The sequence below is a fragment of the Emydura macquarii genome, unplaced genomic scaffold, assembly GCF_026122565.2.
Source record: "Emydura macquarii macquarii isolate MOO-44397 ecotype Brisbane River unplaced genomic scaffold, CSIRO-AGI_Emac_v2 contig_75, whole genome shotgun sequence".
Taxonomy (NCBI): domain Eukaryota; kingdom Metazoa; phylum Chordata; order Testudines; family Chelidae; genus Emydura; species Emydura macquarii.
Genome location: NW_027130212.1, coordinates 12,596,985 through 12,620,185, shown reverse-complemented (window position 1 = coordinate 12,620,185; position 23,201 = coordinate 12,596,985). Strand labels below are relative to the sequence as shown.

Below are 23,201 nucleotides of genomic sequence, written 5' to 3'. Positions count from 1 at the left end.
TGTTTGTCAGTAAGATACTACATTGAGTTTAAGCCTCAGTCTCATTTTCATCTTATTGAGGGGAACTCCATTGCTAACTTGAACTTCTGTCATCCCTGATATTATGTGCTGAACTTGAGGACAAACCAAGTCTTTAGTGATGGTGGCAGCAAGAGGTGATCGATTTCTCCATATGTAACAAGCCATGTCTTTAGCTTGATTATGATAGGCTTATTCAGTTCTCAACTTCAACTAAAGTAATGGAGTTTTTACTTAAGCTTTCCAAGTAGAAAATACATTTTTGAGTTGAACGTCATAATTTTGGTAGTTTGTTCTGTATAGTGATGTTTAATAACTAGCATTTGGTCACAAGTAACCAAAAATTTCTCAATAAAGTCAAGAAGAGAGAAAGCATAAAATCTGCTGCCTAGAGATCATCACCAAAAATGGGGTATGATACATCTTGCCAAAAAGTAGCAGCTGTATTTGTTCAACAAAGCAGCATAGACCAATTTCATAGTCAACACATTTTACTGGAGTAAAATAAATTCACTTTTTCTAAACCCAGATTCCTTTACTTACAATGAAAAAAAAATGAAACAAAAAGACTTATATTAGTAGATACTAACTATAACAGACAAATTGCAACTAATCTGTGTATAGCTATATTTATTTAAACTATCATCAGCCAACATCATAACACTATTACCTCATCCTCATTTACAGTGGGAAGAAGTAACTACTTTTCTATATAATTTTATGTCTACGTTGGCCCACTTAAAAGCATCACACACTCCTTGCTTTGTTTGTATAATTAATATGTATAAACACTTTGCTTACTCTTAATCTCTAATTATGATAAACTACACATTTTCATTTTTGTAGGCAAGCTTCTGCTCTAAGCTGTCTAAATCTCTTCTGAATTATGAAGATAACTTTGGAAAATTGAAGGAATTAGTGGGTAGGGTCCCACTGAGATAGGTGTTAACAGTAAAAAAAGAAAACAGGCAAGTCTGAGAAACTTGATAAAAAACCAGAAAGATAAATTCTGTAAAAAGAGAAAAAAAAATAAAATAAAAAAGGAGAAAAAAAATCTTATCAGGGTAAAAATTAAATTAGAAAAATATTGTGAGCGAGATCATGCTTCCGCTTGCACTGCTCTGTACATGGAGAAGATCTTCCACACACGGAAGGGGGACTCAACTGCCTTAGTGGCATCATTTCCCCATTTTGTTCTGGTGGCATCCTTTTCCTACAATTCAGGAACAATGTTGAGGAAGGGTGCATAGACTGGGAGAGAGAGGGGAGCAGTGGGAAGGTTGAGGATTGGGATGCCAACTCTTCTCTCTCCAGCCCCACAGTACTTACCTGGAAAAGTTAATACAGCCCTAGTAGTTGTACTGTATTATCCTTTACACATAACCAACAATCCCACCCTGCAGTCCTAAAGGCTGCTGTGACAAATTCACTGGTAGCTTAGCTTCAATGAAGTCGCACTGTCAGTGGGGTGCTGCTGGTGGCCAGAGGAGAGTGCAAGCAGCACAGGGTATTTGCATGATTTTTTGTGGGTTTGCTAGATTCCCTTTTCTGGAATGTTGCCTCCCTGACCAGACCATATGGGGGAATCTCCGTGAGGTTTTCATGTGGAAAATCCCTTCTGATGTGGCTTTGGTCCATTCCACGTTAAATTTGACACTGTATGTATAATAAATGAAAGATGGATAAGTAAGAATGCATGACTATATGATGATATGTAAGCCATAATATAAGGGAGGGACAAATATCTTGATGTCACCACATTAGCTATAGGAGAAGGTGTGGAGAGATGTCAGAGAGTGCTATTTAGAATCTATTTAGAAATATAAAGTTAAGGGAAAAATATGTCCTCTATTCAATAAGACAACATGAGTGCAAGATACCAAAACTGCTTTTCATCAGTTTTCAAACAGAAAAGACAGGAAGAAGGTAAAAATGTCTAATTTTGGGAAGTTCCTGTTTCATTAGGTCTACAAGAGCTGATCAGTTGGAGGCAATGATCAAAAGAGGGGACAAGTGGTTGCCCAAATTGATCTGTATAAACAAATTACACTATACCTGATAAAATAATTAATCCCAACCATTCATTCATAGTACAAGTTTTATAACTCCAATATGGAACAGGTTGTTAATAGCAAGCATCATTACATCCTCTGTCATACAACTTTTAATGTTACTGAGTTCTAGGATGCCAAATTGCCTCCTGTAGTTCTAATGCTAGATTTGTATGAATGCAATTAGGAAAAGCTCCAGTATCTAAAACAGACATTGTTGGCAATGTTAAAGTTAACTGAGATAACATGCATAATGTGCTGTCACACACAGCAGAATGGCATCTTGATAATGAATGATTTTAGAGACTGCCATCAAATTGTAGCAAAGTAATCAGATCAATAGGGTGCATGCAACTGACAAAGTGAAAAATACAAGTCAGTTTATCATGAAATATTCTTCCTTATGGGATATTAAATGGTCACAGCTAATGTAAAAAGGCAGCCGTGATGTAAGAAATAAAAGGGGTCACGGTCTTACAAATTATCACTAAAAGACATCTGGCAAAATACAGAGACCACTCGGATTTCCACACTTGGTAAACTGTCACTCCATCAAAGAGAGACATAAACATTGTGTGCATGCAGCCAACAACTAATAAACCATTACCTAAAGGATTTAATGGGGGAAATTTTGTGGTAATCAGCTTAAGTGGAGTTTTGACAGAGGGGTTGTTTATGTTTGTTTTGTTGTTTTTTAAACATAGTAATACTCAGCAGTGAAGCCTCAATGTTCTAAAGAGCCCATCATTACTTGTTTCACTAATTCTGGATAAACTAATGATGAACTTCAGCAGTGCAAACAGTATTAATCCATGGGGTGTTTTGATAAATTATAGTTCAACAACAGCCAGAAAATGACTAATTACAAAATGCTTAGAGAAACATTCATTATAAATATGTTAACTGCCAAACTACCTAAAGGTAATTTGGCACTTGAAGTGAATCATGCTGTTGGCTAGCTTGCAAACACCAGAGAAAGATATATATTTGTTCCACTTGAATTACTTACAAGGAGGAAATGGACTCCATATTTCTCATTTCAGTGATCTTTTGACAGTCTGAGACTCACTTTAAAGTGTTTCCTTTTATTTCCCAGTGCTTCTTAAAAAGTTGTAGATGTATAAAAGCTAGGAAAAAAGGGATTGCCACAGGTGTCGCAATGGTGTTAAGGCACTCATCTCACCTCTGAGACCTGGGTTCACATCCAGACTGTAGGAGTCACCATTTTCCAGCAGTTACCCACACAGGAGTGCCTGCAGGAACAGCTTTTAATGGTAGATATCTGTGGTAATGGTGTGGTAACAGCAGCCAAATGCTTACTTTTTTAATGGCTTCTACTGTACTTTTGTTGCATCAAGCTATTTCACACTTAATATTAAGGCCTTTATTCTTTTGAGATGAAGCATCAAGACAAATAAGGCAAAACAAAACAATAATCATAGTTAAGTGAGAATCACGACATTTTATCACAAGAAATATTATGAATTTGGAATACGAGACGATTTTGGGGCTGATTTTAACATAGGTTCTGATTCTCTGGGATGACCCAAGATCTTCAGCTTCTTTGGGAATTAAGAGTGCTCAGCCCAGGCTATAATTTGTGACATGAGAAATCTTCAGTATCCTGTTTTAAATGGCTAATAAAATGAATAGCATCTGCCTTGGACGTCTCTGTTTTTGTTTATACGTGACCTAGCCACATAGATCTAGTTTAGTTATATCTAAACACCATGTTTTACAGATGCAATTATATAAAACAGTTCCCAGTATGCTCTGAAATACATTTTTGCCTGTTGCTTAATTAGCAAGGGGTTCTCCACACACATCTGAAAGATACGTTTTGTATAAAATTTATTAGACACATACTAATAAAAGGAAGCCATCCTGTTGCTCACTACTAGATGGTGCTCTGAAAAGAATAATTACACTTTTCTTTTTTCTTGTCATTCTCTCACGTGGTCTTAACTACTTGCTTACAGTTGGTTGAAACAATAAACATTTCTAATATTAATCAAGATACTATCACTTACAGTACTTAAAGAGATGTACTCACCATGTACAATCAAGACATACTCTGTGCTGTTTTGGCCAATAGAGTTTGTTGCTTCACATCGATATGTACCATTGTCCGTTTTGTTTAGGAAATTAATTTTTAGGTCCCTACCATTGATAACCATTCTCTCTGGATCTGGTAGTTCTCCACCATCCTTTGTCCACAATACTGGTTTCGGCCTATTGGATCCAAACCAACAAACTGTTATCAGTTACATGTAACATATACTGTAGCATATAAAACACTCAGACAACAGCATTAGAGATGGATGATCATTGGCATGTGCCATTTATAAGCTACCAAGAAAAATCCATCTATTATTTGAATTATTGGTACTGCAGGTATACTGGGCATCCAGCACTGTCTTCTATACTTTGGAAGTGACACGATCATGTCAGTCAATCCATGTGTTCAAAGGAGATGACACTCCAGAAAAGTGGCACTTATCATATAATACACCTGCAATGTTACTATGCAAAGGGTAGCTTGTGTAGTTCAGTGTACCCCTAGTAAACTGGTGCTAGTGCACCATATGTTCAAAAGTAGAACCAAAGGTGGTTATGATACACTAATCATAAAAAGCCCAATATGTTTGTCTTGCCCAATAGCTAAGTGGCCCCAAAGCTTCTCCTGAAGGATACCTTTGGAAAAGGCGGTAAGCCTCTGTTAGAACGTGAAGGGGTGTCAGGATATTCTGGGGAGTCATCAGATGAAGGAAAGAGAAACTATGACGCTTTACTTGAGGGACCTGAGATGCTAATCAGTGAAGCAAGATGTACCTCAGAGACTATCCAAACTTGTTGAACATGCACCTGATGATATGAACCAAATGTAATGAAACAGACAAACTTGAACAATGGTTGCCATCCCAGCCAAGAACTGAGCAAAGTGGAAAGGGAATGTATGCAGCCTTGCGTATATTTCCTAGTGACTTACATGTTACCATTTGATACCAGACTCTCCACTAGAGGGCATCCAGGATGGCTAGAGTCAGAAAGACATTCCTAAGGGACTGTGGAAGATGTTTACTTATACATAGTCAGTTTCCATTTATTCATGATTATCTGTCTACACAACTTCACAGCTGTTTCCAAAACACTGGATTACAGTTGTGTTGATGATATCCAGTAGCTTTGTACACTATAGGCAAAAGTCTCAGTTACTCAGGTAAATACCTGGAATGAACCCAATTAATCAAGAATCATTCCAAATTTACACCTACGTACCCGAGAGCAGAATTTGGCCTTTTACATTTGAATTTTCATAACAAAGCATTTAGCTATATGAAAAATTAAACTGAATAAAAGAGTTTTTAGGAGTTCAGCATTTAGCTGAACATCACAAGGCCTAACTTTCAGAAAATCATCGGCATTGACAAAGCCTCTGTTCGGCACCTAGCCTCCCTATACAATGAATGGGGAAAGATAGGTGCCTAAAAACAGGATTTACAAAATGCAGCATGCTGAGCGCGGAGCCACCGAAACTAGCCAATTAACTAGCTGTTAAGATGAGGGGTCTGTGGCAAGCCTTGCCCCTCAGGGAAATAGGCCCCTAAATCCAGTATGCAGGGAGGGGCCTATCCCCACCTGGAATTCACAGTTGTGAACCCTCTCTTGGAGTTAGATGCCTCTTAGGAGCTGTGATGATGATGGAGGAGCTCCCTCATAACTTTTAGCTCAGTGGTTAGTGTACACATCCAGGAAGTGGGAGAGCCTCTGTATTAAGAGAAAGGATTTGAAGAAGGATCTGTCACCTCTCAGGTGAGTGTCCTAGTCTCTGGGCTATGGGATAGTCTCATGTGGATCTCTCTCAATCACTCCTGTTAAAGCTGTTCCACTTTGGATAAATAATTGAAGAGTCATTGGGACAGGGAGACTCTGAGAATGATTCTATAGCCTGGTGGGTAGGGCCCTCACCTTGGAGGTGAGAGACTGAGGATCCAGTTCTCCAACTCCAATGACTCTTTGACTATTTATCCAAAGCTCCACTCCCCAGCTCTTTTTTCTGGTCAAGTTAGGTGGGCTCTGAGCATGCCTACCAGATTGGGCCCACAGACGAGTTAGTTGGAGGAGCACCTATCTATCTTCCCCCAGTTTGTGGATCGCTAACGTGTATGCTCAGAGGCAGAAATATAGGCACCTAGAGCATTTTTACTGCAAAACCTTAGGCACCAAGTGAGTTTAGGTGCCTATAGTGTTAGATGGCAGGTGAGGGGGTTTTGTGAATAGCAGTGGCATCTAAATATGTGACTTAGGTGCCTAAAGTATCAGTAAGGTGCTTAAATCCCAATTTGAATCTACCCAGAGACCCCAATTCAGCAAACCACTACTCAAGAAATCACTGACATTCTAAACTTTAAGCACAAGCTTAAGTCCTACAGACTGTACTGAAATTTAAAAACATAAGCTATATTTCCTAAAATGTGATGGATTTAAGCATATGTTTAAGTACTTTGCTGACTGTGGCTTCAGATCATGGATATAAAAATACAATCCCATGAATGGCAAGGACATGATTTTCTTTATGTTTGCACTGCAAGTAAAAGTGAAGTGATGTTTGCTGTAGCATATCATTGGTCACTATGTTGATTTTTGTTTTAAATGATTTATTCATTAAAGTCTCCCCAGAGTTTAGTAGCAGGGTCATAATTTCAGACATATTCTGGGGGTAGGGGCAATGTTGTGTCAGCATTCCCGCTTCTGCTTCCTCACTGGGACCACAGCTGCTCGTGGGGCAGGAGAGGTTAGTGAGCTGGTCCCATCCCGGACTGGGGTGTTAGGAGCTCTGGCCCATCCTGTCCCAACCCTCAGCAGTCCCCGCAGGCCTGGGGGAGACACCACAGTGCCTGTTGGTGAGGAGCTATGAAAAATCAGGAAGGGAAATGGGACAAATGCCCCCCAACTCATAGCAAATGGAATCCTTGTTTAGTATAACTTTATTTTCTCATAAAGACCACAAATAATTTATTTATTTTTATTAACAGTAGTAATTATCCTTGTGATAGTTTGCTGAAGTCTTGTTTAATCCAACTTAGATTTACTGTCCAGATCAACTGTTTATGGGACCCTGATTCAAGAAAGCACTTAAGTACATGCTTAAATTCATCCTTATTCAGGAAATCACATCAGCATGTACCATTGACTTTAATGGGTATTAAACATGTGCTTAATATTAAATAATATTATTAAACATGTGCTTAAATGTGTTCTTCAGCACCCTTCCTGAACGAAAATACTTAAATACACAGGGCCTAACTATACAAAGAAAAATATCTCTATCCCTTATATTAATATACACAAACATATAACGCCTTTATATGTAAATGACTAGCTTGTCCAGTATAAAAAGGGAAAGTGTAGAAATCTGATTTGTTATGATTTGCTAACAAAGGTTGATCAGTATAATTTTTTCATCACACTCCTCATTGCTCCCCTTTTACTAATTTACTGATAGCTTACATTCACAACAGTAGGAACTCTGAAGTGTTTATGCCAGAATGTACATCACTGCTTTCATAAAATGCATTTTTAACCAGCTTTTTTACAGTGATATTTTACAAAAGTAAAAATCTGCATTTAAATTAGATGGAAAACCCATAGGACCACAAATAGCCATCAAGTGAATGTTTGGCTACATTTACTTCAAGGACCTTGTTATGTCTTAATAAATAGTGTTTATACAATTCATTGGAGAGCCAAGAGTAAATTATTATAATCTTGTACTGATGAGCTGGCTATATATTTTTTTATGTTAGATGATGTTCCAAGCAGAGGATCTCTCTTCTACACTAAATATTTTGAGGAGGGAATATGCCCAATTTGAGGACACATCTTTAATATTCCATAGTATCAGACACACATATACTCCCAATAATCTGCATATTCAGGAAAAATTACATAGGGTACACTACATATTTTAGGACATTGAACGTTTGTGAATATTTGAATTGGCTGATATGATGTTGACTATACAATGTGGTTACTGTAGCCCAGGACAAATAGTGTTCATCAATGTGCCAGATACTTCTGATTACTTGTAGTATATTAATGGTTTAATCACAATTAACTGATGAGATGCTGAAAATAATTTGTCCTACTGAACACTAGGCCAAATACTTGGGGTCAACATCATGTCAGCTAATCCAGTTCTTCGTGGCCACATTCTAATATTTTGCCATGTAGACAAATCCATAGATGGTTCAAGGAATACTACACTTCTGAGATCATTCAGTCACAGCTCAAGCTGATTTTTCAAGGTTTATGACATCTGCAGAGACTGAAATCTTTGTGTTCAACAGTTACGTCATAAATGAATTCAATAGAAGACACTTTGTTTATTATACACAGAATAGATTCAATTAAGAAGACTTTATAAAAAGGAATTTTTTTAAAGCAAAGCCAGGCATATTTGCAACAAAATAGCTAAGGTATGATAAAGTATTAGATAATGTAGATCACGATACTCCTTTATCTATGAAGTGCTGCTTTTACTAACCATGCATTGTATACAAACTTCCACAGTAGCACTTCATTTCACAGAAAGAAACTAGGGTTACTAATCATGAATAAATTAAAGTAGTTTACATATAACCAATTAATATGAAAAGCTTGAACTCTGTAACATCTCTAAACAACTACTGAGGGGAGATGTTTATATAATTTGAGTTTAGTACTAATAAAGAAGATCCATAGGCTTTCACTAATTGACATCGGGACAGGATCTGATTTCTTGGTGTGAATGAAGAAGAGTCTTCTCTGACTAAGTCAGCCTCAAAAGTTGATTTAAAAAGCAAGAGATATTGCAGTTCCTTCCTGCAAACTTAAATGGAACAGCAGTGAGAACATCAAGTCTGATGTGAAGTTCTACAGAGAACTTGGGTGTTGTAATGTGAAACAGGAGTTTTTCAGTGAATATAGAAATGCATAAGAAAGAGAAATACTTTTCTGACCATGAAGCTTACAAGCAAAAAAAAAAAAAAAAAAAAAAAGAATACAGAATGTTCAGGATGAACTGAAATGCACTCAAAATAATAATTAAAATTTATTATGACTGCACTGGTAATACATGGGCAGACTAAGGCTCTGATTCCAAAAAGAATTTAAGCCCATGTTTAGGTTTCATTGAAATCAATGGAACGTGAGCAATCATTTTAATCCTCTCTCTCTCATTTGGAAGGCTTCTTTGCTTTTAATAATTTTTGTTGCCTTTTTCTTCTCTTTTGCATAAAAGAAGGTCACATTTGAAATGTATTTCTGTTATCTTAGTCCTTTGCAGAACTGGGGCCCTCAAACTTATGAAATATTTTAAAATCAAGATATTTGATTTCTTGGTTCCTTACTCACTTGAACCCTGAGGTCAGAGTACTGAGTTTTTAATGGTTGGTTTGGGGGTAATTACAATATCTCGAATTTATCTTAAACCCTAAATTACTGATACATACTCTCAAGCTCACCTCCACCTGTATGAAGTCTTTGGGTGTGTTTACACATCAAACAGACAAACAACAAACAAAGAAACCCCACATCAGTGAGGCTCAGCGCCGGGGTCAACTGACCTGGGCTTGTGCTGCAGAGCTAAAAACAGCAGTGTAGAAATTCTGGCCTGGGCAGAGTCCAGGCTCCGAGATCCTCCCCCTTGCCGGTTCTCAGAGCTCAAGCTCCAGCCCAAACCTAAACCCCAACATACACTGCTATTTTTAGCCCTACAGCGCAAGCCTTGTTAGTCTGAGTCAGTTGAACTGGGTTCTGAGACTTTGCTGCCCTAGTGTTTTTTGGGGGAAGCACATGTTGTATAGATGTACCCGGTATTTAGGAAAAGTATATAGGTTTATCGCATCACCTCTAATTCATCTTCCCTCTAAACTGAGTAAACATAATCATTTTAATTCTCTCTCATATAGTAGACTTTCTTTATTTTTAATAACTTTTGTTGACTTTTTCTGAACTTCTGCATAAAGGGAGGTCACACTATAACTGTATTTTTGTCATTTTAGTGCACAATCCAGCAATCATTGTAATCTTAACTATCACGAGTAGTCCTTTTCATTTCAATGAGACAATTTATCGCAGCACATGTGTAGTAATAAATGTTTGTTGGATCAGTCTCTTGGGATGTTAACACTCATACCCATCTGGATATCTAAATATCCTGTCACGATTGTTTAGCCAGTGTGGATAAGAATAAGGAGGATATAAAAAGGACTTGCACAATGTTAACAAGCCAAGTAAATTAGTTCCCAAATATTTTGTCTATTCTTCCCTGGGATTGTGATTATAAATCCTTCAAATAGCAGTGCACTTACATTCTATGAAGTCCTTAAAATATATCTCTAGTAAAAATTCTTTGATGAACAAGAGCTTTACTATGCTTATCATATCACTTTTGGTTGAAATTCCAATGTAATCTTTGCAATCATCTTAGCAGAACGATTGCTTCCATTCTTCATTAATTTTACCTCTAACAACCATATTCTGATTCTGACTTTTCTGGTTCTTCAATTCACCACCAATAAAGCTTACAGCCTGAGGGAATTTCCTATGTTGTAGATATTCTGAGCAGTCTGGTGAGTGGAGTTGCCAGTTTTGGGGCATTTAATCTAGCAGAAAATGTTGACAGCTGCATGCCCCATAGTTTTGCAAAAAGTTGGGGAAAATCATCTATGAGGGGAATATTGTGCATTTGGGAAAGAGATGTATAATATTTCAGAGCTGGAGAGACCTTTGTAGGATTTATAGCCTCTCCTCCCCTTCCGCCCCCCCCCCCCCCCATTTAGTCACAATCTACATTATCTGCTTTTGTAATGTCTTCTGCATATTACCACTCAGGGTTTGTGCTGGCTGGTGCAGCCTAGACCATAGAACCTTCTCCCAGGAGTGCCTGTTAAACTGCTCACATGCTTTCTCCTTCTCCTCTCAGTGTTCTTGCACATTCTGAGGGTGAGGATATACAAGGGAGCATGGCATCTCAGTTCCTGCCAATTGCACTATCAGACAGAAGTACATTTATCTTGAATCTGGAGCCTTCCTACTTTTAAGTGCCAGTAGATCATTATTAGTATTAAAGTTGGTGTTTGTTAGTTGGTGATAGTTAGAGTTCAGCATTATAATCTCTGTGCCACCACAATTTTGAAAAAGAGAAGAGCAGACTTTAAAAGATGTGCTTGCTGTCCATTGGTATTTCCAGTGACAGATGCCATGTAAGATGCATGCCTTGGTGAGGGACCCACTCCATCCACAGATGTATAGATTCCAAGGCCAGAAGGGACCATTATGATCATCTAGTCTGACCCCCGGTATAACACAATCCATAGACATTCCCCAAATTAATTCCCAGAGCATCTTTTTTCAGAAAAACATCTAATTTTGATTTAAAAATTGTCACTGATGCCAAATCCACCATGACCCTGGTAAATTGATTCAGCTGCTCTATCTTCTGTATGTTCACTTCAAGAGTGCTGTAGCCCATACAGCAAGTGTTAGCATTTATTTTATTCAGCAGTAACACAAAGGCACCTACAGCCCTGTATCTGTAAGACATCAGCTAAGAAGTTAGCATAAGGCTTTGAGGTCTGTGAACTTTGCCACACACAAGTGGCCCAACAGTCACCCTGAATTTTGGGAAACTAGGAAAGGTTTGCTTAAGGTGGAAATTTATACCAGGTAACCACAAGAACACTGAACTAGGCTTGGATATTTTAGGATAAAACATTGGCAAATGCTTAACCATGATCTTGTCTTGGCAATGAATTGATGTATATGATAATTAGTTGAAATAATAAATATACTAACCCATAGGATAAAGGTACTCAAACATTATTAGGGTGAGGAAGTTAGATATGGACAAGGGAATCTGAGCATTTGAATTAATATTCACAACAGCCCCTAGGCCCTATAATAGGTGTCTGTTGCAGCAATGAAGATGATGAGTAAGGAAAGGATGGTCACTGTTCGTAGGTCCAGATCCCAGAGGGATCCCAGACCAAAAGTAAAAGCAGTCTAATGGGAGAAATCTAAACAAAATACTATATTACCAGTTTCAAAGACAATGACAAGAATGCTTCCTAGTTCTGGTAGTATCTCTGATCATATCAATTACGGATCTGAGGTTGGATCCACATTCAGCAGAGAAACAAAATAGACCTAAACAACTGGAGGTCTATGGTCTAGGTTCCAGCCCCTGATACTCTATCCAAAGAGGAAAAAGAGTCAGCCCCACAGATGGATTACCAGCAATTAGACTAATCTCCTAATGAAAACGTCAGAATAACTTCTGCTTCCTCTCCCTCAGAATATGTTCTGCAATTTCATGAAAGAGTGGATGGTAGCGACTTTACAGCTGCCCTCTGTGGCAATGAAAGAATCCTCCTATTCAGTTTTTGACATTTTGGGGCCTGTTCAAGGAATAAAGTTTCTTTGCCCATATTGGATGGATTGCTGCAACCTGATAAATCTTTTTAGTGTACCCCATCTTCTTGTTAGTCCATTTCCAAAAAGGCTGATATATACCTCTTACCTTATGAGACTTTTTCTTATTTTTATATGCATCCCTGCCCTAACTCTTTAATTGTAGCAGCTGCTATCAAGAAGATATAGATATGAACAAGCATATTCCACCCAACATGACAAAGAGGATAAAAAAGTGGATGCAATAGGAAGAAGTGTTTTCTCTGTCATTCATTGGTATTAGGGTAGCAAACTATCAGGTGGTAATATTCCATTATCTATTTCACCATAGGAAAGGATGACCAAATACTATCTGAAGATCAACATAAAGGCTAATGCCATTTTAACAGAGGTTCAGAACATCATAAAACATGCTCTCAAGGCTCATTTGATGCTTTAGATTCTTTGGCCAGAGCAGTACTATGTGCTATTACTTTAAGACGATGTGCCTGGTTGAGTTCATCTATCTTTCTAAAAAAACAAAATTTAAAGTATTTGAAGGGAGTGGTTTGTTTAGCAATAAAACTGACAAGCTTTGGAGAGGCTAAAAAATATGAGGTCTAATGTACAATCCCTTGCTTCATTTTTTCTGGTAGGGGAAGAACTTCTGCCTATGCATTTAGTTATCATAGGTAATTTTACGCTCCAACATCTTCCTCATACTATTTTTCTGAGAGGCAACAGTTAAGCCAGCAGCAGCCTGTGCCTTCACTGAGTCAGCAGAGAAGGAAGTCTTTTTGCCCACACACAAAGGGAAAACAGACTAAATTTCCTCATCTTCTGGGAATCTTAGACTTGAATTCTGAAGTGAGATTTGGGAGCTAAGAACCAATTTATACCAATCCTCCCCACTCTTTATTGGGGAACTGGGTGTTTCACTTCATTAACAAATGGAAATAGATAATATCATATATATGGGTACTAGAAGTTATAAAAAAATGATATAAATTCAATTCAATATCCTGCCTCCATCCAACCCCCTTCTACCCATCTCTCAGAAGAGCATGACTACATCAGAAATGCAGTCCTTCTTCTCCCCAGAGCTATGGAGGAAGTTTTGAGAGAATTCTGGGATTATGGGTTTTATTCACGATACTTCCTCATACCAAAGAAGAACAGTGCACTTTTGTGAAATTCTAGATTTAAGAAAGCTCAATACATTTATCTGAAGATTCCAATTCCACTTGTTGAAACTAACATCCATTATTCTCTTCCTCTCTTCCTGAAGTTGATTGGCAGCTCTTGATCGCAAGGATGCTTATTTTCATATAACTATAAGACCAAGCCATCAGAACTACCTCCATTTTGTGGTGGGCCAAAGACATTTTCAATAACAAACCTGATCATCCAGAACAGACATCAATTCAATATATTCTGTAATACTTCCTTACCTTAAAGGTTGATGATTATATTCTTTGCTAAAGGTTCACTTAGTAGCTATATTGACATTATCATTTGATAGATAATATATCAGTATTAACACATCATACAGTTAAAAAGTTCATGAAGGGACCTTCAAATCTGTACCCACTGGTATAAGACCCTGTATCAGCATGGGATATCAATTTAGGCACATCTTAAAGCTGCCATTTAAGCCCTTGGCAGAGAGTTGGTTATTTCATCTATTATAGATGCCTTCATAATCGCTATAATGTCATCAAGAGAGTTAATGAATTACACTGCCACTTGGTGTACCCACCCTTCACTATTTTTCATAGAGACAAGATACTTCTGAAGCCTGACCTTGGCTTTTTACCTAAAATAGTGTCAGAATTATATGTGAATCAAACCATAAAGCTACCTGTTTTCTACCTTACACCATTTGGTAACAGGATGGACTCTACATAATTTAGATGCTAAAAGAGCCCTTGCCTATTATCTTAATAAAACTAAGGGATTTTGTAAATCCACTGAATGGATTCTCTCTTATGCAGAAAATATGTAGTATCACCTCAAACAATTTCCAAATGGATTAAATAGTGCATTCTGGAAAGTTATAAGCTAGCAGCTCTCTCTCTCAGACTATTAGATCAGATTCTACTAGGACAATGGCTATGTGCCTAGCTTAATTCAGACATGTACCAGTTCAGGAAATATGTAGGACTGCCACCTGGAATTCTGTACATACTTTTATGAAGCATTATGCTTTAGATCTGGTGGCAAGAGCTGATGCTCACTTTGGTAGAGGTTGGTCGTACTTCTAGCATTATTTAATTAGGACACTGAGTACCTCTTCCAGGATTGGATTACTCCTTGCCAAACGATCTCTTGAGAGGACACTTGAAGAAATTGAGGTTACTTACTTGCAACCAAAGTTCTTTAATCACCCTCCCCACTCAACTTCCCCTCTTCCTTAGAGTCCTAATAAGCAGGGATCCTAGAAATCCGTTTGCCACAGAAAAACGTGGAATTTACAGAGAATCTTTAGTTTTTACATTTCGTGAAAAAATAAAAACGTGCATTTACTATTAACTAAATTTTATTGAAAGTACAAGTGCCACTTATTCAATGCACGCAACTGCTCTCTCCTGTGGTTGATTTCTGAATGCATTAAGTTTACATAGTTAAATATACACCAATAAATTCTTCTGGTGTATAGAGGTTACTCAACAGTGTATAAGGGTTCATGTTTTAATGCAGCTCAAACTTCACGCCAACCTCCACGACTAACTCAGAAAGTGAGTAATGTTAATATAAAAGCAATTTTCGCTTTATTTTTTCTGCATTTAAAAAAAAATTCTGAAAATACAGAATACAGACATAGAAGCAGACCAAAGTATATGTAAGAAATACAAATTGCAATGCTATTAATTGTATTTTATTATAATGATTGATGACACTGGTAGGCTTCGAACTTGCTTAAAAACTGTAAATATATCAATAAAACATTGTGTTCAGCCGATATCTATATATAGTATGGCCAAGGAAACTAAAGTTCACTGTTTCATTTTAATTGTGGAAAAACATGGATTTTTATGTTTTTTTTAATTGGAGAATTTTGGGGGGTTTAATCATGAAAACTAGGATCCCTGCTAATACATAAAGTCTTGGAGGCAGCAGTGGAAGATGTTGTGGCAGCAGAGGGAGTCCCCTTTTATAGATTCATCCTCAGAATGTTCAGGATCGCTGCGTGGAAGGTAGGATAAGGCACATGAGTGCTGTAATGGGCATCACATGGAGAAGGTTCCATTGTCTAGGCTGCACTGGCTGGCGCAACTCATGAGTGGGAATATGCAGAGTCCAACTTGAAGAATTCCAGTTACAAGTAAAAAAATCCTTCATTTTCTGATTTTTATTCAAACCTCGCCAGCCTCTAAAAAGATCTAAGACATTCAGAAAAGATTTATCACACCATTAAGAAAATTGTTCAGAATGTGTAAGAATGAAATTGCCTACATATGTTAAAGTCTAGGTAGCAACAAAATACTTTTTTCATATCACAAAACCTTGACAGGATCCTGCAGCTAAACAATATGTGCAGAAATAAATGCTTCAGGTAAAGTAAATTGCAATGATGCAGACTTTAAAATGATATTCCCTTTAAAATAGGGAACTTAAAGTAGCATTTTTCAGAGACAGAAAAGGAAATGAAACAAAATATACTCAATAATGAACAAAACAGGAAGTAAATCAAATGAACAACTTATCTTTGTTACGGTTACAGGGCAAGCTGTGCCTTAGACCTCGCTTGTCCATTTTGAGTGTCATGCCTATTTCTCTGCATCTGTCCCATGGTGGCACCCTGTGGGCCAACCAGTCAAACTGGATCACAGGGCTGCAGCCTCCCCCACCCACCATTTCCCTAATCATGTTAATTTGACAGGTCCAACTGAGTTCCACTCGCCTACACCTTAATCTTTCTTTGCAATTATTTTATAAATTCTCCTCATTCCAGCTAATCCCTGTCTCTGGCTCAGAAAAGCAGACTGTCCCACTTGCAGCATGTTCTCTGTGTCTCTGTCAGCAGGCTGACAACCCAATCCCTGACCTCCTTTTTGAGGTCAGCATCTTTAAGGGCTAGGATCCCCTTTGATCCCAGGTTTCAGCCTCGGATTTTGCTGGCTCCAGGTAGGTAGCTTCTTCCCAATCGATGGCCCAGCCATTGTTAACTTAACTCCTTTGAAGGTGTCTATCTTTTCCATTCATTTCTTTTCTTGTAGGTTTCCTCCTAACCATTTCCTTTTATTTAACTCCCTGCAGTCAGGCAGGTTAATATGAAACAGATAACCTAAGGGACATATGATATTTATAAAAAATGCTATGCATAACTCCCTCATATGGCACAGTCCTTCATAAAATATATAGAAGCATCAAACAAAATTGCCCTGGATAATATTTTGGAGATTAGTTTTCTAATAGTCACGAGAGAAGTAGTAGAACAGAAGTCATGAGATACATGAAGTTAATTTGTCATTAAAACACCTTATTGTATTCTATATTTTCTTGGTATTTCTAACATTGAATACATTTCTCTCTTCTAGACATGCTAGCCATTATTGACAGCCACTCTACATATGCTGGAGCAAGCAGTAATTTTTCACTGTCCTTTGGCTATGCTGGATCTCTGCTTTGAAGCTAATGAGGGGATACGGACAGCTGGCTGATGGGGCAAAGGTAGCAATTGAGATGTAAAGTGCTATGTCATGCTAACTGTAGTCAGTAGAAGTTCTAAATGCATATTTATTTATATAAAAGTATTTACAGGCACCCATCACTGTATATCTGAATAATAAATTAACTTAGTTAATTGATTTGTTATGCACCCATTACTATAGCACACAAATGCACAATGCAGATTAAAAGCAATAAGACGTAGAATTGTAGAACTGGAAGGGACCTCGAGAGGTCTTCTATCTATTATATTCCCCTGCACTCAAGGCTGGACCAAGCATTATCTAGACCATCCCTGACAGATGTCTGTCTCAAAAATCAACAATGTCAGAGATTCCACAACCTACCTAGGCAATTTATTCCAGTGCTTAGCTACCTTGACAGGAAGTTTTTCCTAATGTCCGACCTAAACCGCACTTGTTGCAATTTAAGCCCATTGCCTCTTGTCCTATCCTCAGAGATTAACAAGAATTATTTTTCTTCTTCCTCCTTCTAACAACCTTTTCTGTACTTGAAAACTGTTATATCTCCAGTCAGTTTTCTCTTCTCCAGACTACACAAACCCAGTTTTTTCAGTCTTCCCTCATAGGTCATGTTTTTAGCTCTTTAATAATTTTTGTTGCTCTTCCCTGGACTTCCTCTAATTTGTCCACATCTTACCTGAAATGTGGTGCCCAGAACGGGACACAGTACTCCAGCTGAGTCCTAATCAGCCTCAAATCAAATGGTGCACAATTGGTGGATCACTTCCTCATAGAGAATACATTTACCTCACAATGAAATTATACCTGTGCGCTACAAAAACAACACACTTACCTTTAAGAAATCCAAAAAAGCTGCTTCTTTGCCCCACTCCCCCACCTCCATGCCTTTTTACTAATGAATCCTAAAGGGGCCGTCTATTGTCAATCCATGTGAATGGTCATTTCAGATTAGAATACAATTTTATCCTAAGCAAAACAAACATCTGAACCAGAGAGAAATACAATCTATCCTGTGTTTCTGAATTTGATCTATCATATTTTCCCCCTATTAAAACCCACTCAGAATGAGCCTAGGCTTCATCACCAAATGAGAAAAAAAGAAAAATCTTTCCTCTATAGATTGTCCTCTCTGCTTGCATCTAATTAGTCTGACATCAGTTTAATAAGCAAACTAGTAGCTGATGGCAGATATGTAGGCGTGGAAGGATTAGATTATTATTAGTAAATATGGTTAAATGTTGATTTCTCTATACCCATACAAACCAACGCAAAAATATTTCCATCAATAACAACAGAAATTTACATAAGCAAAGTAAGAAAAAATGCTGCTTGAGAACTTACTAGAATTTGATTTAATGCTATATATTTTGTATATTTTGACATATAGTGCTGACAATTTATTTTTAATAGTTATACAAACCATTTTTAATGGTTATTTAATGGTAAATAAAATCTTTGAATCTCACATCTATTTGTCACTAAATAATTATTGCCTGTCCCTCCCATAATTTCCCACAACTGTAAAAATTTAAAATGGATACAAATTTTAAAATGCTTAAAAATAAACATCGCTATTAACTGTTGAAATTGCAAAAATATAAAAACCAAACTCTGTCAAGCCTTCAGTTATGCCAGTGGATCCAGATTAGTTTTTGTAGATTGACATTCAATTAAAATCTTCTTCACTAAACGGGGAGTTTATGCTTAGGAACTCTCAAAAGAATTTTAAAGTCACTTTGTGGATTAATATTTGTGACGTAAAATCCTCCCCCTTATTTTAAACATTTGAAAGGCATGTTCTAATAGACCAGCATGGCAATGCTTATCATATTTAATTTACATGAAGAATGGAAGCCTTAAATCTATAATCATCACCAATAGGGTGTTGTAAATCTGCCATTTTTTAAAATTTATTTTGTTTTCATGATCCCTAATTCTGGTTAACTGGATGATTAATACCCCTTACTGTTTATAGTTCTCTCCCATAATGGTAATTTAAATTTATTCATCCTGTATGGCTTTTACATAAAATGTAAACAGTTATTTAATCAAGTGATTTTTCTATTCTTTTTCCACTGCCTAATATAATTTAAACCACATTAGTTTACATTCTTGTGATTCCCATTTTCTCTATAGTCTTTTTTCTGTGAGATCTTAAAGTTCAATTCTATGCTGAAAAGTGATTACACAGAATCGACATCATGGTATTCCTTATTTATGGGATCAAGTCTGCTCAGATTACAGATTAAAAAAAAATCTAGCCATGCAAACCGAGTCTGAAATTCAAGCTGAGTCCTCTCTGGCTGACATATAGGACACTTTTTTATTAGAACTTAACAGTTATGTTGATGTGTGAGCCAGAACTGAATCCTGAATGCTCTCCCACAGCTGTAATGGTTCTATAATTCTAATGAGAGTAAAACATTGTAAAAATGTATTCAGTAAAGTCATCAGATATGACTGACTACATGAAAGCAGCATTTCTTGAGTAAGAAGGTGCCATTTTTACTTAGGCGTTTTTTGAAGGACTGAATTTTGATAACCATTTGTTTTTTAATTGAATTCCATATCTCATAAAACAACTTTAAAAATATTGATTTATTTATTCTTGTTAATACTTAACATCAAGAATACTTTTGATTGCCGGGCAGACTGGCCTGCCGTCCCTATCACAGCCCGGCCTTTCTGTTGCTGGGCAGACTTGTCTGCTGGACATATTTCTTTCAGCCAGGCCGCTGCAGCCCTTCCTCGGGTCCAGACTCCGGGGAAGGCCACAGTGCCTTCCTACACCCCCCATGCCCTTAATCTTTTGTTTTCCTCTGACAAAGGTGACTAGTCATTCCTTAGAGTTAGAGTTAGAGTTAAGGTTAAACTTAAAAGAAATTCAAAACTTTTGGAAGGATCGAAATTCATGGGTAAAACAAGAGAAACAGCTTTAACTTTCCATCTCCTCTTCTATGCTTCCTTCATATTTGTGTTGCAAGAAGTGTTGGATTTTTTTAAAAAGAAATGTTGTGAACACTTTAAATCTAGAGAATCCACTACATTGGAATAACACGTGTATGACCACTTCCATCATCACCTTTTTTATAAGGGCTTTAAGAAATTGGCAGCCTAAGGCTTAAGAAACATTAAATGTGAAAAGACACTACTTGTGCAGCTTGTGAATGGAATTTTTAAATGTATTCTATAGATATTTCTGTATATATAAAATAATTTCTATAGTATGTGTGGTTACTTTGTTTTATTCGTGTTGCCAGTTTATACATAATTTATTTTTCTTTTCAAATTTTAACTAGGAAGAATCCCCCACAGAGGTGTAACAATTCTTTCCAAAAGATTCCTGAGGCTAAAAAGGCAGCAGTAAAAGCCTAAGCCATTATAATAACAGGAAAAATAAAAGAAAGAAAGAAAAAAATCCACTGCATTAAAAATTATATGTAGTTAGAAATACTTTAAACAAAGTTTTAAATCTTGTCTCATCCTCTAGAGGATGGAGGCCTTAAAAGAGTAGGTAGGAATTACTGCCACTGTCAGTTAATTAACATTAGCTAAAGGACAAAGCACTAGAAAATATTCTGCAGGGAACAATCCTATGTTGGCCAAGGGGCTGATGAAGTGGCAAAGATGCTCTTTTTGTATCAAAAGTCTTACATTCAAGTCCTAATATGAACAGATTACTTACTCCTGAAAAAGAGAGGTTACAGGAAGTAATGATGCTTCGAGATGTGTGGCCCTATCTGGATTCCATAGGTGGGTGCACATGCCTGCCATGCACCAGAGCTGGAATTATTTTGAAGGCAGAGGTCATGGGGGCTGGGATCGGAATCCAGATAGGGACCGCACATCTCGAAGAACCATCAATTACAGTAAATAACCTGTCTTTCTTCTTTGAGTGCTGGTCCCTATGTAGATTCCATATGCAAGTATCGTAGTGAGCAGTAATCAGTGTGGAGGTGGGCGTGAGGGCTCAGCAGATGTGAGAGTTTGTAAGACTGTGCAGCAGACTGTCGCATCAGTTGCTGCTGAATTGATGATGGCGTAATGAGCGGTGAATGTGTGTATAGAGGACCACATTGCTGCTTTGCAAATGTCCTGCCATGGGATGTCTGCAAGGAGGGAGGATGTGGTGGCCTGTGCTCTTCTGGAGTGGTTGGTGATGCCCAGTGGCAGAGCAACTCAGGAAAGGGAGTAACATTCAGTGATGCAGCAGGCAATCCATTTGGAGAGGTGCTGGGAAGAGAAGGTGCGGCCTTGGCAGTGTTCTGCTATAATGAGGAAAAGTCTTCGTGAGACTTGGAAAGTGTGGGTGCATTGTAGATAAAAGGCCAGTGCACAATGGATGTTGAGGGAGTGTAGTAAGTGTTCCCTGTTGGAGGTATGTGGCTTAGGGTAAAAGGTTGGGAGATGGATGATTTGGTTGAGGTAGAAGAGTGAGGCCACTTTAAAGAGAAACTTGGGAGTCGTAGGGAAACCTTGTCTCTGTGGAACACTATAAAGAGTGGGTCTGCCATCATGGCTGCCAGTCACTGACTCATCAGGCCAAGATGATGGCCACTAAAAAATCACCTTCATAGATAGGTAGGTGAGTAAGCAAGTGGCCAGGGGCTCAAAGGTTGGTTTAGTGAGGGTTGAGAGGTCAAGATTAAGGTTGCAAGGGGGAGCGGAGTAGGTGATTGAAGGGAAGGTGTTAAGGAGGCTGCAGAGGAACCAAGTAGTAGTGGGATGGCTGAAGGCAGAGAAGTCATTTACAGGCAGGAGGAAGGCACTGATCACCACCAGGTGTACTCAAATGGAGGACTGGGCGACGCTTGAGAGGCGAAGATTAAGTACATGGTCCAGAATGGTCGGTATGGAGTGATGGTTGTTGGATGCCCACTGTGTGAAACATTTCCATTTGGTTTGTTAGCAAGCCCTAGTTGCGGGGCATCAACTATGTGTGTGTATGTTCCATACTGGTGTAGAGCACGCATTGTCTATCCATGAGCCCCATCCAAATACCAGGCCATGAGGTGTAAAGGGTGCAGGTTGCAGTAGTGGATTTGGCCCTATTGTTGTGTGAGAAAGTTTGGAAGAGGGGAAAGATAGATTGGAGAGTAGGTTGAGAATTGAAGAAGAACCAATACCGGTGGGGCCAGAAGGGAGCTATGAGTATGAAGACTGCCCGGTCCCATCTCACTTTCTGGAGTACTTCTGGGAAGAGTGGGATGTGCAGGAAGGCGTAACCCAGTCCCAATGTCCTTGGGAGAAGAAAGCATCCCCTTGTGAGCTTTGCCCGAGGATACCTCTGGAGCAGAAAAGAGGGAGCTTGATGGCTGTCGTGAATAGGTCCCATTGTGGTGTGTCCCACTGATGGAAGATGGAGCAAAGAGGGGGTTGTGGATCTCCCACTTGTAATTTCAATGGAAGGAGTGGCTGAGAGTGTCTGCCAGGGTATTGTCTGTACCCGGTAAGTGGACTGCATGCAGTGTGACATTGTGGCATAGGCTCCAGTTCCACAGCTGGATTGCCTCTCGGCAAAGGCTTGCTGATCTGGCTCTGCTTTGCTTGTTTAGGTATATGACAACTGTCATGTTGTTCAAAGTAATACATGTTTGGAGTGGATGATGGAGACAAGCACTTGACAAGCATGTTGGACTCATAGTTCTAGGATGATGATGTGCATCCTTGTGTGGACACCCCAGCCTACAAGCGAAGTGTCCATGGCAAGGGTAATCTTCGGTGTAGGGGGACCGAAAGGGGTCCCTGCCAGGACCTTGGATGGGCCATGCCACCATGTAAGGGAAGTTACTATCAAGGGTGGAAGGAAGATTAATCTGTTGAGGTGTCCTTTTGGGAGTCATACACCAAGCGTACCCTAGTTGAAGACATCTCATATGGAGGAGGGCGTATGAGGTAATGGAAGTGCACACTGCCATGTGTCCCAGGAGTGAAAGGCAGTATGTGTGTGTGGGGATGACATTGTAGTCATGTAATGAGAGTGGTAAGAATGGCAAAACAGTCTTTTGGAAGGAAGTCCAATCCCATTCGAGAATTCAAGCTT

General features: G+C 38.3%; 1 protein-coding gene across 2 annotated transcripts in view; it reads right to left on the bottom strand.

Annotated features, from left to right (window-relative positions):
* CADM2 (cell adhesion molecule 2) overlaps positions 1-23,201 on the bottom strand; it is a 908,788-nt gene that overhangs the window by 72,327 nt on the left and 813,260 nt on the right. For both annotated transcript variants that reach the window (XM_067543384.1, XM_067543391.1), the window contains one exon: positions 4,123-4,301. In XM_067543384.1, coding sequence (XP_067399485.1) covers positions 4,123-4,301 — 179 coding nt within the window. The remainder of the gene's footprint in view (positions 1-4,122; positions 4,302-23,201) is intronic.